General features: G+C 41.2%; 1 protein-coding gene across 1 annotated transcript; it reads right to left on the minus strand.

The window, feature by feature from the left end:
• Positions 1-7396: 7396 nt before the first annotated feature.
• Positions 7397-9891, minus strand: LOC126404081 (DNA damage-inducible transcript 4-like protein). Its single transcript, XM_050067064.1, has 3 exons — positions 9757-9891; positions 9389-9533; positions 7397-8844 (listed from the first exon to the last, which is right to left on the minus strand). Exons 2-3 carry the CDS (start codon positions 9477-9479, stop codon positions 8354-8356), a joined length of 582 nt encoding a protein of 193 aa, XP_049923021.1. The 5' UTR covers positions 9480-9533; positions 9757-9891; the 3' UTR covers positions 7397-8353.
• Positions 9892-16197: the final 6306 nt, after the last annotated feature.

Here is a 16197-nt window from a genome sequence, read left to right on the forward strand (position 1 = left end):
TTGCTCCTGAAACTTGGCAGCTCTTGGGCTTCACAGGTGCAACAATTTTAGGTTTGGTAAGTCATCCATTCGGCCGGATTGGACCTTTTGGCGGACCGGTTCTGACCCCACAGTGTTTGACACCCCTGATATAGCCTATAATGCATTCAGACACTTAATGCATTATAGCCTATATCAGGGGTGTCAAACACTGTGGGGTCAGAACCGGTCTGACAAAAGGTCCAATCCGGCCCACTGGCGGAGTTTGACACCCCTGATATAGGCTATAATGCATCAATATCAGGGGTGTCAAACTCCTCCAGTGGGCCGGATTGGACCTTTGGACCTGATATAGGCTATCATGCATCAATATTACTCTTCCGAGAACCGTCACCTTATCGTGGTGAAGGAGTTTGAGTGCCCTAATGACCCTAGGAGCTATGCTGTCGGGGGCATTTTCCCCCTGGTAGGGTTTCCCATGGCAGATTGGTTCTGGGCGAAGGGTCAGACAAAGAACGGTTCAAAGGACCCTTCATGATGTATATGAACAAGGACTCGTGTACCCGGCCTGGAGGGTTACCAGGGCCCCGCCCTGGAGCCAGGCCTGGGGTTGGGCCCATGGGCGAAGGCCCGGCCCCCCAGTAAAAAAACTTGCTCCTGAAACTTGGCAGCTCTTGGGCTTCACAGGTGCAACAATTTTAGGGTTGGTAAGTCATCCATTCGGTCGGATTGGACCTTTTGGCGGACCGGTTCTGACCCCACAGTATTTGACACCCCTGATATAGGCTATAATGCATCTAAACACTTAATGCATTATAGCCTATATCAGGGCTATATTTTCTATAACTTGCTCCTGAAACTTGGCATCTCTTGGGCTTCACATGGAAAATACTATTTACAGAATCGTATTAGAGGCTTTTCAGCCTATCCTGACCCAGTATTTTGACAGAATACCTGCAGATCAATGGAACACAATAGCTGCAGGTACCTGTGATGCAGACACCTGAGCTTCACTGCATATTTTAATTGCTGAAATTATTATTAATTAATTAATTAACTTGTACATAGACCCGGAGTACAAACTCTTTGGAAAATCTCTCCTCAAACTCCACCTTGCCATGCTGAGGAAGAACTTTCTTCTTTCTTCCAACAACTAAACTAATGAAATAATAAATAAATATATATATATATATGTATATATATATATATATATAATACTTAAATAATTTTGTTTGTGTTTTCTTCTATCTATCTATCTATCTATCTATCTATCTATCTATCTATCTATCTATCTATCTATCTATCTATCACATAGATCTATATATCACCATAGACTGTACTTACTATATTGTCTATTTGTCACCTAAAATGTGTTCAGAAACACATTTTAGTGCACTGTTTGGCTGTTATTAAGAATTTGTAAACACCATGACCATCATCACTTCCAAACAAAAGCATTTTGGTTTTCAAATCATTTGACAAAGCAATGAAATAATAAATTTAAAACGAAAAAATGCATTTGAAGTATCTGCTGCATAATTATGTCACACTGTGTGTTACAGAATATCCCTTATCAACAATTTAAATGGAAATGGAAATCATTTCTCATGGTATCATGTCAAGTATTCCTTTTGTCCACAAGATGGCAGTGTGATCTCTTTTTTGTGAGACTCCAAACCTCTTGAGCTAAAACATGAATCCCCAAATAGCAGAAACAGTTTACACATTATTTTCACAAGTGTACATAAATTGTAGTCATTATAATAGTACACTGTGCAGCCATTCCACATGAGAGCAATCCATAAAATGCAAACATCCGACTTCCAAAAATCAACCAGTTCTGCTTGGTCCAGTCACTGAATGAAGAACTTAAATAAAATTTTAGCAACACCAACAGGAAGGGTTTCTTATTCTTCTTTGATAAACTGTATGAATCTTGAGTAGAATATAAATCTATTTTTGGAGCATAATAATACACAAACAAGGCACAGCAGATTTAACATTGGCCTGGTTTCATTCAGAGAGAGGGTGATTTTGAATGCCAATTATGTAAATACTGAATAAATATAAAAATGCTGTATTAAATTAATGATAATGAAGAGTGAAGTGTGAAAAAGGGATTGTGGCCACTTCACCACTCCTACACACTGTCAGGTAACAATCAAAAGAGCCGCACAACATATCATAGAGATCATAATTCTTTTTTAAATTTTTAATAAATTGAAAAAAAGGAAAAGAAAATTCACAGTTACTGTTTAAAGTAAAGTCGTGTTAATCTTGTCAAACCTCACAAAATATGCCTCCTCTGTGCATTGTATTCAACTAGTCATATAATTACACATCTCTAAAAACCAGTTTGCACAGAGCTGTTGTCATGCCTTTTAGGGGAAGACAGACACTTTCGTGACTGTATTTTGACATTTTACTGGAAAAGAATGAGCAAGTTAAACATGAACAGTCAGCCTAAAGCACTTCCTGTTTTACGTTCTGTACAGCTCATCTGAAATTATCAGCAGGTTTGACACCAGAGATATGCTCTCATGTCGAGGGTCACACTGGCTGCTTATTTTATGTTTTCCTGAGGGATTCCTCTTGGCACGTACACTTACTACAATCTATAATATATACCATTTGTATGATAGAGGCTTTTTTGGACTGCCAGCAAAGATACTCCATTTAAAAAGTAATGACTCAATGTGGTACACATGCTGAACCTCTGTTAAGAATTACTCAGTAGCACTGAATTTATGGAGTGCTTCTTGCTCTATTGATCAGAGCTTATTGTAAAGAATTTTATGCACCACTGGAGCAGATTTATCAATGCAAAGAGCCATTGTCCTGAAGGTGATTTCACCCAATGAACAACCTACTTCCAACGGCTCCCCATAAAAGGTCAAAAGTGGGACAACGCCCACTTGTCAGATGCCAGAGAAATCCACGTTTGAAGTCAGCAGTGCGTTAGTTATGGAAGAGTTGTCAGCTTCAAACCTTCCACAGGCAGCGTCCTATGAAGGTCACACACCAGCAGCCAGATAAACACTGTAGTGACACTTAGATAACACCCTATCCACGTGCTGCAAATAGCATAGCAACATCTCAAAATATCCTTATTTTTTTTAGGAATACGCTGCTGTTAAACATGTGCATCATGTGTCTGTTGGGGCTATTTTGTTTCATGTCGTTGTCGTAATGATTTATTTAAGAACTTCGTCCACTTTCTACTCAGTTACTCAAAGTATTACCCAAGTTATTACATCAGGAGAAGATAAAAACAACTTTATTCAGAGGGAAATTACTGAATAATGAACAATTCAAGAGCGGCTCAACACCATATGTAAAACCAAAAAATACTTGAGACACAAAATGGAAATAAAATAAGACACCAAGTTCTTGGGAAAGCACCGGCTGTACTTTACACTGTGTTACACTCAGGACATCAAGGTATTTATGACAACATGCTGCAATTAATTTTAAGTCATGTGCTCGCAAACATTTTAACGCTGTATTTAGATGATGGGTAGCTGGACTTGTGTCAGATATCAAGTAAATCAACAGTCAATAAACCAGGCAAGTGCAAGTGCTGAAAGAAATGTTAAGGGCAAGAGGCTTGAGTGACCGTACGGAAGTCCAGTTCGAACACACATTTAAGTTATTTATGCTAAAAAGACAGGCTTTTAGCTGACATAGCATTAACTTGTTCACTATTATGAGTCGAGTACCCATACAGCTACTGTTGCTTACGCTATGTTGCGATTTCAGTCATGGCGGGGTTGCTCAGCGCTGTTATCTGTGATCAAAACAATCATAGGCTACTAAGAGTAACTGAATCAGTGTGTTGAATGTTGTAACGCTTGAATGTCACTGCAGGCTGCGTGTTAGCCAGGTGGCTGGTGTGAGCCACTGAAATATCATATCAGTAAATAAGGTCTGCACTGGATTACTGTGTTGCAAAATGGCATTTTATTAACACAAAAAATATATTCCGTGTAGCAACAAAACTGCTATTTACTGTTATTGAATAAAATTCTGACATGATTTACAATGATGTATCATCTGGTGTCTCCTGTGCTTGCCCAATAGTTAGAGGAATTGGACAGGGTAAAGGAGATGTGACGCCATTGACAGGCATCTAAATGTAATGCACTGTTAGCCTACCTTGAATAAAATTACAGATTTGCCTGGGTTTGAACACTTCGAAATATTTGGGATCATTTTACACACCAAAATAGGCCTATATGATATATTTCAAATGATTTTTAGACAATTCACTTTATAAATGTCACATATTACACCCTTGACACTGCTACAAAGTACACCCTCAGCCTCAAAATGTCATAGAACACACAAACTACATTTTACATTTCTGTTTTTTTCTTTATTTCAAGGCAGCTTCTTTGTATTTTATCACATTAAACTCTTTTTTTTCCCTGGTTAATCATGGTATTGTGCTTGGCTAGCAAAGTATGCTAGCAGAGTATAACATTTAGTGGCAGACATTTGTTAAATGGCATGGAACAAGGCTCGTGATTTTAGGCACAGCCATGCTTCAAACTAAATGCTAATGTAAGGATGCTAGCATGCTAACAATGACAATGCTAACATGCTACTATTTAGTAAGTGTTTTTTCTGCACTCACAATCTTAGTTTAGTGTGTGCACATGCTAACATAAAAAAAATATCTCCTACCTTAAATTCAAAGCTACATATTTTTTTACTGTTTTACTTGTGTTCCTATTGACTGCAGTGATACAGGAGGCCAGGGACGATTTTTGGTTTTGATGTTATTATTAAAACAAACTCTTGAACTTTTTAAATACAGTTTTTATGTCAGTAACTTTGGTGTTCTGGTGACGATTAAGAAATGTTTTTAAAGGCAATGTTAGAGTCACAATACTGACTGAAACATCAGAAGTCAAATGTTAGCCTACACCTGCGCACCTACATGTGCAGGGAAGCTATCGAGGCAACTGTAATTCCACATTTAATATATTTATAGAAATGCAAAGGGCCACAATAAACTCCCAAGAATAAAGATAAAGTTAGAACAATAAATATCAATAGAACAATTAATTCAAGTTTCAGTAGGCCTATAATTAAACATATAGTTGTACAAATATAAAACACAAAACTTTGACAAGTATGAGACATCAGTTTGCCCACTGGCAGGCAGAGACAGATCCTTAAAGGTCATGTGCATACTGAGTTTCATGGTTCTTTTTCATTTCTGATTGGTGCAATTTGAGATGTTACAATTGGCCCCAGTCTCCCCTACACTATGGGCACCGTCCCTCAGCCTGTTTTAACTTCTGTCAGATTGCCCTCAGTGCAAAGGTGTTTATGTGCAACTTGGCAATGCGTAGTAGATTTAAAATTCCACTCATTGACACTGCCAGCTCCGACTGCAGCAAGAGGCAAGTGTTGGAAAGATCTGAATTTTAGTGCCCAGAAGTCATGGACTATTAACCAACCTCCAGCATTTTAGGAGTTCAACTTTCTCTGGATGGAGACCTCATTCTCTGCTGTTTGGGAGTCTCTGTCTATTGATGAAATCATTGTACAGGAAAGATGATAATGCAAAGCCCAGAGAGGCATTGTTTACTCTCAAGAGACAGATAAACATATCTGAATTACGCTGGATCCCAGTGTAACATGCGTGCACCCTCAAGCCACGCTCATCAGATATCCACCTTCCCAGAAAGACGAGTTCCGTGGGTCAGGAGGAAACATGGAATCAAGCCCAGTTTATCTCGGGAGCAAACAGGCCTATCCAGTGACTCGGACACCCCCCTGGGGATGGAGTGGGACTCAAAGCTGGTAAACATCTGTAGGCTGTCGCGGCCACAATATGCGTTGTATAGGCAGTGGGCATGTGCAATCACTGTGATTGACTCTACAGCTGTGGCAGGGGAGCGCCCGCTTCACAACACGGTGCTGTCACTGAAACCCACACTGTGTGGGGTTGAGATGAATCACGTTGACAGTGAGAATCTCAAGTACCACCGATGGATTCATGAGCTTCAGTGAATGAGCTGCCAAGCCAGTATGGTGCAGCCTGCAGCTCAGATTCTTCTGGTTGCAGCAGTGTGAAAGGGCCTTCAGTACTTTTCCAAGAGGCTCGAGGAGGCTGGATTAATTACGTTGATGTGTCCCTCGGTAGGACTACTTGCTCCCTCTGCATTTCTTTGGACACACAGCATAAACCAAAGATGTAAAACTACAAATGTCACATTGTCAGTGAATCTAAACCAATTAACAAATCAGCAGAATGGGCTTAAGAAACTCCTGGTTATTAAAGGAACAGTTTGACATTCATTATCAACTATATATAGGGATTTTAAATATGGTAATAATGCTGGCATTTACCATGCAGCCTTTTTTTATATTCAGTATAGCACTGGCATAAACAGACAGACCCTACACTTTCACGGGCCCCACAATGCCAACTTGTAATGCTGACCCACATTAGCACAGCAAGGGAAAGGGGTCAGACGAGGCTGTGTATGTGTGACAGAGTAAATGATCACTAGTGCTTTGTCCCTTCACAATGACGGCGATGCGTCTTGTACAAGATCATGTGCCTTTTTGTCATTAACCTACTGTAACCATGTGACCCCATTCACCAGTTTGTGCAAGACTGACGTGACACTATAACCTGCAATACCTTTATGCAATCGACACGCTTACTTAAGCCTCAAACTATGCATTTACAAAGATGAGAGGCTGAGTTGGAGGCACAGATGTCACAACTACAAATGTCCCACACAAGTGTCATAATCTTGGTTCATCTGCCTTGCATTGGCGCAGCTGTCAAACAGAGGCCCTCAAAATCACTATGGAGACACCTCCATTAAAGACAGTGAGAGAAATGTCACACAAACTCTGCAGGTTCGCACCACAAGCAGCTGATGCGCTTACATAAACAGCCTCAGCGGCACACAAACTGCTACTGAAGTACGATCTTACCTGAATGTTTCTCAGCAGCCCCAAAGGATCGCAGGAGGGATCCATGAAATATTAATACTGGGAAGTGTGGAGACTCACAAAATAATGCCAAGAGCAGTAACTGAATGATTCAGGAATGTGTAGTTGGAAATGTAAAGTGATTACCAAAGTTTTAGTTTAAATGAATTAGCCAAATAAACAGTATAAAGTGTTCTGAAGTGACTGCTGGTGGCCTCCATGATGTCAAGCTGAAAATTCTTCACCACACTAGCGAGGACCACGCATAATAAACACAGCACATTCTTGCAGAGCTCTTGTTGTGCCGGTTTAGAAAGCCTGCATTGTGCCACTGTTGTCTGCCCACTCCAGGCTCGCAGGCTCGGTCATGGCTCCAGAACACACACAGTAATGTTCTGTGACTGGACAAACAAAATGACTCTCACTTTGAGCCACTGCACTGAATCAAGTCCACAACTGTGAAATGAAGTTTCAATTTTTTATTGTCAAATAGACAAGAACTAGTTTCCTTCAACAGGAGGTTCAAATGGCATTTAAAAAATTAAATGAACAAAAAAAAAAAAATTCGGGAGCTCACCAAAAATCACAAACTACTCGCTGGACCTCTGGTTATTTCTTTGCGTGTCCGAGTTAACGAATTATAAAAAAAAACAAAACAAATAAGCTTTTTACATTTGGGTGAAACACCTCTAGGTTCTGCATTTAAAAGATGTGTCTGGGGGAAGGGTGGGGGTATAAAAATAAAAATGCAATAAAACAATTACACTAAACACACAGCTGTGATCTGAGTAAAAAAAAAAAAAAGTACATTTTCATGACATTTAAGGCATCCACATTCCCCTAGTGTGATGAGCCCACACCATGACAGCAGCATCTTCACAGGACATTCAGTCTTTAAAAAACATCCACAGCCCTAAATACAGCATTGCACAACAAGCTACAATATCAGTCTCCTATTCAAGCCTCGGTGTGTTTACTGCTGCTGAACACATTCAAAGTGGCTAGTGTCGTTAACAAAAGTGTACCCACAGTATGTCCCTCTCAAACATGTTGAAGTGAACATTGTTTTACATTCATCTGCAAAATGCACAATTCAAAACTGTGTTTGAGCAACAAATGCTCTGATTAGGGAGAAAAACATCCAGAATATTACAATTGTGCTGATAAAAAAAAAAATGCACTTAGAAACACTGAAGCCAAACCCAGAACTATCAGGCTCATTTATGTTTTAAGCTTTTAACTTTACATCCCAAGTTCCAAACTGAACTGACTGGCTACTAATAGTTGAACTGACAAACAGTATTGTACAAAAACATTGTAGAAAACATGACACTGCTTGAGTGTCATTTACATTTGGGCAGAAGTGCGTTTACCCACAGGAAACCCGATATCCCACTCTAATCCCTCCCATAGTTTAGCACTCCTCTACCACGGTGCCAGCCGAGGAGGAGTACAGTTTTTTCTTGACGAGCCGGAAACCTGGACTCAGTTTAAGTGCATGCCTAAAAGTCGGTGCAAAGCAGGTCCCCATAAATAGGAAGTCCCGTAGGCTGGGCCAGGCAGTGCCATCCTGCTTGAAGACAAGCGTCAGCTCGAATGTGGGCACCACAGTGGCATCGTACACGATGCGCTCCAGCCGCTTGCAGCCCTTGTCCAGCTCCAGGTGGACGTAGAGGACGCAGCCTCGAAGGCCGCAGGGCTCGCAAGACGCCAGCCGCAGGACTTCACGAGCTATCCTACGCGTGAGCTTCTCTGGTACCAGCACAGAGGAGCAGTGCAGCGTTGTCTTCTTTGCTCGTGACAGGCAGTTTTCAAACATCTTAGCCAGCTGTTGACAAGTTCTGTCCTCAGTGACATCTGCGTTCCTCTGGGGTTCGGCCAAGCAGTGATCCCAGAAATCCAGTTCTGGGAAAACAAGTCAAGTTGAACGTTTAGGGACCAGTGCCTGATATGTTACTTAACTAAACAACTACAGGGCAATCAGTGGCTATTTCAAGATGACAACATGCACAAATAACACTACAGTTTTTCCTTTACTTCTGACCAGTCCTTAATTATTAATGAAAAGGTGATTGAGAGAATTGATCTGCTTTTGCATCCTCTCTCACTCACATGAGAAAAAGGAGGATAAACATCACAGACAGACTGCTACACCTCCCAAAAACCCTAACATAGAGATCAGGCCAATCACAAATAGGTTTTGTCATACAATATTTTAGCTTTGGACAAGAGAAATGCTGCTATATTTGCTATTATGCAGGCTGCTGTTGTACAGGCAGGCTAAAGGAATGACTTCATCCTCTGTTGACTCCCCTCTCCCATCACCCCTCCCCTTCACTGCTGCAGCCATGCACCACACAGGAATAAACAAGCACACAACTGGAAGTATCCAGCAACCAGCAGGTTTATCTATACAGACAGAAAACACAGAAACAGCCAGCACGCTTACCTTTCTCAATGCAAGCCGGGTCATATCTTCTGTCGACCAGCTCTGAGATGCATTCGCTGCTTTTGGTCTTCAGAGTGCTTGTGGCAACCATGGTGACAGTCCGGCTTTCTTCAGGGGTGTTTTCCTGTGGTTTCAGCAAAGCTGCCTGAAAAACGACGTAGCAGCGTCAGTGCAACAGTCGAAGCGGGTTGTTTTCAGCTCGTTAAGAGGCAGGTGGCTCATTAAGGAAGCTACAATATGACGTCAGCGCTTCAAACGTTAAAATGCAAGGTTAACGTTAGCTACAGCAAGTCACCCGCTAACAAGTTAACAACTTTAGCTGCTCATTTTAAGCTAACAAACATAGTTCGGAGTGTTAAATTACTTACCTTAAATATTATTTAGTACAAATAATTTAGTTCAGACGGTTTCTCATAAATAAATTCTCACGCGCACGCCGATTTCTCTCTCCCACACTGACACAAACACACAAACACACATACACACTGCAGCTGACAAAACTTCTGAGCAACATTTATACCTCACTCAACTCAGCTGACCTGAGGGTTTGACCAATCAGAGCGCGCTTCTCAACGTTAAAGGTAGCTCTTCTCTGATTGGCTCGAAATAGTGTTTGAATTAAATAATTGACCAATTACTTGGGGAGGATTCTTCTGTTGCTATGTGGACGGGGCAACATGCTGGATAAAGATGGGGAAGTGAAGTTTGGTATTTGCTTTGCAAAGCGGATTTTGTGGGATAAATCCACCTCAACGCTGGTTTTTGTTCTCACACAGGGATTCCTCCACCTGTTTGGCAGGATTTGCAGTCGCCTACTGACACCATGAAGCCGACTAAAACTAAACAAAGAACACACAACTCATATTACATGTTGAAATACAGAGTGAGAACCAAACTCTAATATGACTGTATCACATTGGGCCTATCTCATGAAAACTCAGTGACCCACTTAATGTCAGTAGTCAGTGCTGATATTCAAAATAGTCCATCTTGACTCAAATGCATTACCGAAAAACTTGCAGCCTATAAGATTTATATTTTATTTTTGTGTCTCTGTGCTTAACATGATGGTTTTAGTACATTTTGGAAGTACAACCATGCAGTAGATAATAATGATTCAGATGCAAAAACAAGAGTCATGGGTGGATCATGAGACAATGGGCACCTGGGCACAGATATGCAATAAAACCCACAATCTGTACTGCAGATGAGCAAGACACACTCTGTGGTGCTACCTCTTTTACTTGTTGTTTTGTGTCTCTTTATAGTCAATATATAACTTCTTGTGGTTTTGTGCCTCTTCATAGCTTTTTTTGTGTCTCTTTTCAGTCCCTTTGCATCGCTTTATTGTCCTTTTGTGTCTCTTTGTGGTCATTTTGAATGTCTTCCTGGTGGTCAGTATGTGTTAATGTGAGTGACGTTTTTGCAGATGAAGGCCAGGGGGGCCCCTGACACTGTCCAGTAGGCCAGTTCAGTAATCCATCCCTGACAGAAGTTCATATTCTTAAAGCACAAATAAAACTAAAGATAAGACAAAACTATTATTTTTTACAGCATCAAGGCTACTGCATCACCCATGAGGCTTGGGCAGTGTGCCATGTTGTTGTCAAATCACAAGGAAATCATTATTTTTCTTTTAAATCTTTGTTAAAAAGATGTTTTTACTATCAAGTAGGCTACTGTATTAGATCCCCATTAGGTTTTATTATAGTCAGAACACTCAAAAAACATATTTCAGTGCTGCTGATTAAAGAAACCACATGGGAAAGTAAGCAGTGAGAAAGTTCATATTTCCGACCTACACATTTGATTAGAAAACTAGACTTATCCATGAAATTAACACATTCAAACTCGGGGCTGGTCTTGAAATAAGAAGCAGAAACATGAACATGGAGTTTGACCTCTAGAGCATTGCTTTGGAACTGTCACATACCAACCAATCCCAGAGGGCTCAGGGGTCTGCCGCAAAACTTTACTAGAAGTTGACATATGAAAAACCTCAAAGATAGAAGCCCAGAGAGTAAAGAGAGTAAAATCTATACACGCAATCACGAGCAAAATAAGAAAAACATTTTCCTAGATCGATGTCCTCAAAAAATCCAAACAAACACCTGTGGCCTATTTACACGAGGAAAGAGGAAGCCCCTGCCTGACCAGGTTTACTGAGCCAAAATGTCTCAGCTTACTGTATACTGTATATGTACGTGTATGCGTTTGTACATTTGGCAGGTAAACATCGAGCACAGTTGTTCAGCTCATCAGCAGTTTATCCCTCATCATACACTGTCTCAACAGAAATTTTCTCCCAGTAACTGGATCTGCCTGTCTTACCCCCAGCAGCTCTGCTGGCTAAAGTGTAATGGAATCCAGTGGACGAGAGAGCAGGAGAGAGTGCTTTCCTCCGGTCACATGGGGAGAACTAGATATGTCTCAGAAAAAAGTCACATGCTTTAGCTAGTGTTACTGCCTTTGTGAGTGCAGGCATATACTGCGTGAAGAAAAAGTCAATTCCTGCACATGCTTATCACCTCTGCATTGATTTGTTTAAAAAGAGTAGACATTTCGGTCACAAGGAGCTTTCTCAACGGAATTGACTTTTGCTTTTGGAATTGATTTTCTTCACCACAAAGAGACAAAGCAAGTTGCGTGCATGTTGCCTTCTATGTAAACTGTACTGCACTTTAAATACTGAATTTGGTGTTGCCAAGAAATCAAGGGTTTAGGCACGAGCATTGAAGACACAGTCATGCACTGCACCCAGTCCTGTTTGACATAATTAAAAATCAGTAATAGCAGTATTGGCTATTTGATCATCCCTCAGCTGCAATGTATACAAGAAAGAGCACGTTTCTCAACCAGGTGTTGAGATCACAGTTCAGAAATGCACAGCATCAGCTCTCATTATCACTGCGGTTTTAATGAGGCTTTCTGACCTAAATTTATGTTGAACATATAAGGTCAACACAGTTGCTGAGGAAGCTGTATTCAGAGCCAGTTGCCCACATTTTATACTGTATCATAAAAGCTTAACAAGCAGGAAGATGCTTGTTAAATGTTTAAAATAATGTCCATGCAGGTCAGCCAAGTAAAGTTGAAAATGTTATCAGATTAATTATTTTCTCAGATAAAAACCTAAAATCTTTAGAGTGAGCTTCACTGACAGATCGAAGCCTTTTATTAAACATTTGCTGTGAAGAGAAAAAAAAAACTTTTATAGTTCACACAATGTCTGTAAATTGTCCCTGTAGATTTCAACCCTTATCTACAGTCATAACTGTCATAAGTTGCAATAATGCATGTGGGTTAACTGGGCCAATATATTGTATGGCACTGATTACAGCAGTTTCTACAGCAGATGCATACAATCATATATAAAGCATCAAATTCAGACTGCAGCACATTCATACAACTGAATATAATTTGGGATCAACATGCTATCTTGAGAGTGAAGCAGAAAAATTGACTTTCATTTATACAGTTGTGAAGCCTTTCTGCCGTGCAACCATCCCAGCAGGAGCTCTAACAACACTCGGAGCATAGCAGCAAACAACTATTTGCTATGTAAAGATAGGGCAGAGTAATGACGTCCTAAGCAGAGTCAGGGTGCCTCTGTGTGTGCTGTAATTCGAGCTTCTCTGTTAGTTGTTGTGGTAGCCCGGCCGGCGAGCATGCATGTTTGTGCATGTGAGTATCCCACTGGCTAGCTAATCGCGGCTGCTCTGCAATGCATTCATTTGGCAGTAACCACTGATATCAGAATGGTGGCGGTGCAGAAGCGAAACATCCCCCCTCTGATTCAACCCGGTCTTACTCCAAAGTCGTCGAAATCCGACGCTTGGGCAGTGACTTTCTGGTGTCAGACGCTGATGAAAAAAACTGTCCTTTAACGTCAGAGTTATATGTAGCGGGTTGTCGTTGTAGTTTAATGGCGCGGTGGGACAAGAACAAAAGCTAAGGCAGCAAAAGTCTGAGTGGGGTGGGCGGGAGGTGTGGTGACTGGGTCCAACAAATATTTACTTTCAGAGTGGTGTTCACATCCCGTAAGATAAAGTGTTTTTGTTGTTGAAGGAAAAAAAATGCAGTGTTTTACCGTGTATTTTGAAAGAAAACAATGCATGTAACAGGCAGAACTTGACATGTCGTATCTGGACGTGTAAAGTCCATGACCAAACGTTGATATGGGACAAGGTCGGAGTGAGAGTGTGCTGTCTGATTCCCCTCTAGTAAATGTTTTTAGCACTCTTTATGCTGCTAGCACCCCTAGCTGCTAGCACTGTTAGCTGCTAGCCACCAGCTCAGCCCCCTCCATGTTGAGAGCCATATGTAGACAACCTTTGAATCATAGATTGCCTTTGCTCTGGATACTGTAAAGAGCTCAGTATTAGTTTGAGGTCCCATATTGCATTTTGCCCTCCTTGCAGCTCAAATAGAGTTCACAAAGAAAGCCCCTGTAATCTCTGAACTCATGCATACAGTAATACTGTGCAGCTAAAAGCTCAGGAGAGCTCATGTGTTTACAGCAACTGTCAGATCTCTGGAAGATCAGTCCATTTGTTGCTGTCAGTGCTTCAGATGTTTCCCATGCCTCTGCGTTACACTCTGCCTCTATTTTATCTTTGCTTTTTTATGTGTGGCCCCATCTGTCTCTGTGCTCCTGTCACACTGGCAAAGACTTGGATTCTCATTTGGAATTCATTACACTGAATTTAATAGAAGTAAAATTAATCTTTGCCATGGCAACACTAGATACAGCAGAGCAGAGAGCAGGCTGTGTAATGTAAAGCAACTCAGCTTTTGACCTTCACTCTCTGTCGGTAACCAAAATCTCCCTCTGAATTTCTGCCATGTGCCAACTCCTGTTTCCCTTATTGGAGCAAAAGATAAAACGTGTTGTGTTTCAGGTTACTAATCCATCCACGAACCTTGTGTTATCCCTCTTCCAGACACCTGCTATGCCAGTGAAACGTGCCTCTGGTTGCACCCTCCGCCCTCGCTCATGAATTTTAACAACAGGAGCCTTCTTGCTGAGTTGCATTTCTCTCCCACAGGAGATCACTGGTTGCATGTGCAAGTGAGCTCCTTGTGCATGTCAGAGCCTTGCATACAGCTGACATGCCTTAAGTAAAGAAGCAAGTTTCCTCAAGACTTTGTTTAGTTGATACTGATAAAACTTTTCTGTGTAATAATAACACATTTTACAAACGGATTATGTAGTAGCTACAATAAAATGTCATTTATTAGCCGTCATGTGGTCCTGTTATTGTGTCACTTATGAATTCAAGACAATGACTGAACTTGACGATGCCATTTTCTGATGGAAATTTGAACTAAGTCATGAATTTCTCCAAATTCTTAACGCAAACATTACAGATTTAGAGATTTAATATGTCGAAAAGACTTCCATTAGTTCCCTGAAGCACACAGTAGTTTTCAGTCAATGAGACTGCTGCCTTACAAAGGCAATATTCAGAAAAAGGCACTCTGTTGAAATGAATTCAAAGGGCAGCATTTCTATTGATTTCTCACTGTCAGAGGCTCAGATCCACTTTGAAAGTGTAAATGAGAATGAGTAGATATCTGGCCCAAAGACAGAGACTTAACACAGTAAGTTGTCGAGTGACGCTGAAGGAGAAAGGCCTGGCATGACATCCGGAATGTAACTCAGCCCATCTTTCCACAGCTGGCATTATAGTTGTCTGTGATGGGCCTTGTGCCAATCTGCTCGCTGTCTCTTTGAGGGAAATGTGCCCACAGTCTCAGCTTACACAAGCCACAGATAGAGCCGGGCCCTATAACCCTGCTGTGTGTGAATCAATTCAAAATAAAGGTCATGGCTGCAAAATGGTAAAAGTCGTTTGAATTCATGCGATCAAACTGAGTTACCTCCACAGTAACAACTAGAAAGATCGAGGTTATGAGTGTATGCTGTTCTCTGTGAGTGTGTGTTATGAAGATCAAGCAGTGTGTGATTTTTACACCAGTGGGTTACATCTCACTTCTCTGTCAACAAACTCATGAAACCTCTCTGCAATAAACACCAGCTTATGAACTGGGAGCAGAGCTATGGTTACTGTCCTAGTCTTGTGTTGACTGTCTGCTCCCTCTGGTGGTGAATCGCTGAACTGGCAGCAAAACAAAGGGCAACATGGCAGATTTTTCTCAGTCTGTCAGAATCACTACATTCAATGAGGCCACATAACATAAAAAACTAATGGTAAATAAAGACGATGATATTTCAAGTCATTCAACATACACTCACTGGCCACTTTATTAGGTACACCTGTTCAACTGCTCATTAATGCAAATAGCTAATCAGCCAACCAAGTGGCAGAAACTCAATACATTTAGGCATGTAGACGTGGTCAAGACGAGCTGCTGAAGTTCAAACTGAGCATCAGAATAAGGAAGAAAGGTGATTCAAGTGACTTTGAATGTGGCACGGTTGTTGGTGCCAGACGGGCTGGTCTGAGTATTTCAGAAACTGCTGATCGACTGGGATTTTCACACACAAACATCTCTAGGGTTTACAGAGGATGGTCAGAGGAGAATGGCCAGACTGGTTCAAGATGATAGAAAGGCAACAGGAACTCAAATAACCACTCATTACAACCAAGGTCTGCAAAAGACCATCTCTGAACCAACAACACGTCCAACCTTGAAGCAGATGGGCTACAGCAGCAGAAGACCACACCAGGTGCCACTCCTGTCAGCTAACAACAGGAAACTGAGGCTACAGTTCACACAGGCTCACCAAAACTGGACGATAGAAGATTGGGAAAACGTTGCCTGGTCTGATGAGTCTGGATTTC

The sequence above is a fragment of the Epinephelus moara genome, chromosome 17 (assembly GCF_006386435.1).
Source record: "Epinephelus moara isolate mb chromosome 17, YSFRI_EMoa_1.0, whole genome shotgun sequence".
NCBI lineage: Eukaryota > Metazoa > Chordata > Actinopteri > Perciformes > Serranidae > Epinephelus > Epinephelus moara.

Bases quoted from the DNA above. Each gene is read 5' to 3' on its own strand.
- LOC126404081 (XM_050067064.1), bottom strand. From the start codon at position 9,479: ATGGTTGCCACAAGCACTCTGAAGACCAAAAGCAGCGAATGCATCTCA. The intron at 8,845-9,388 runs GTAAGCGTGCTG...TTGTTTTCCCAG, and splicing joins CCCGGCTTGCATTGAGAAAG to AACTGGATTTCTGGGATCAC.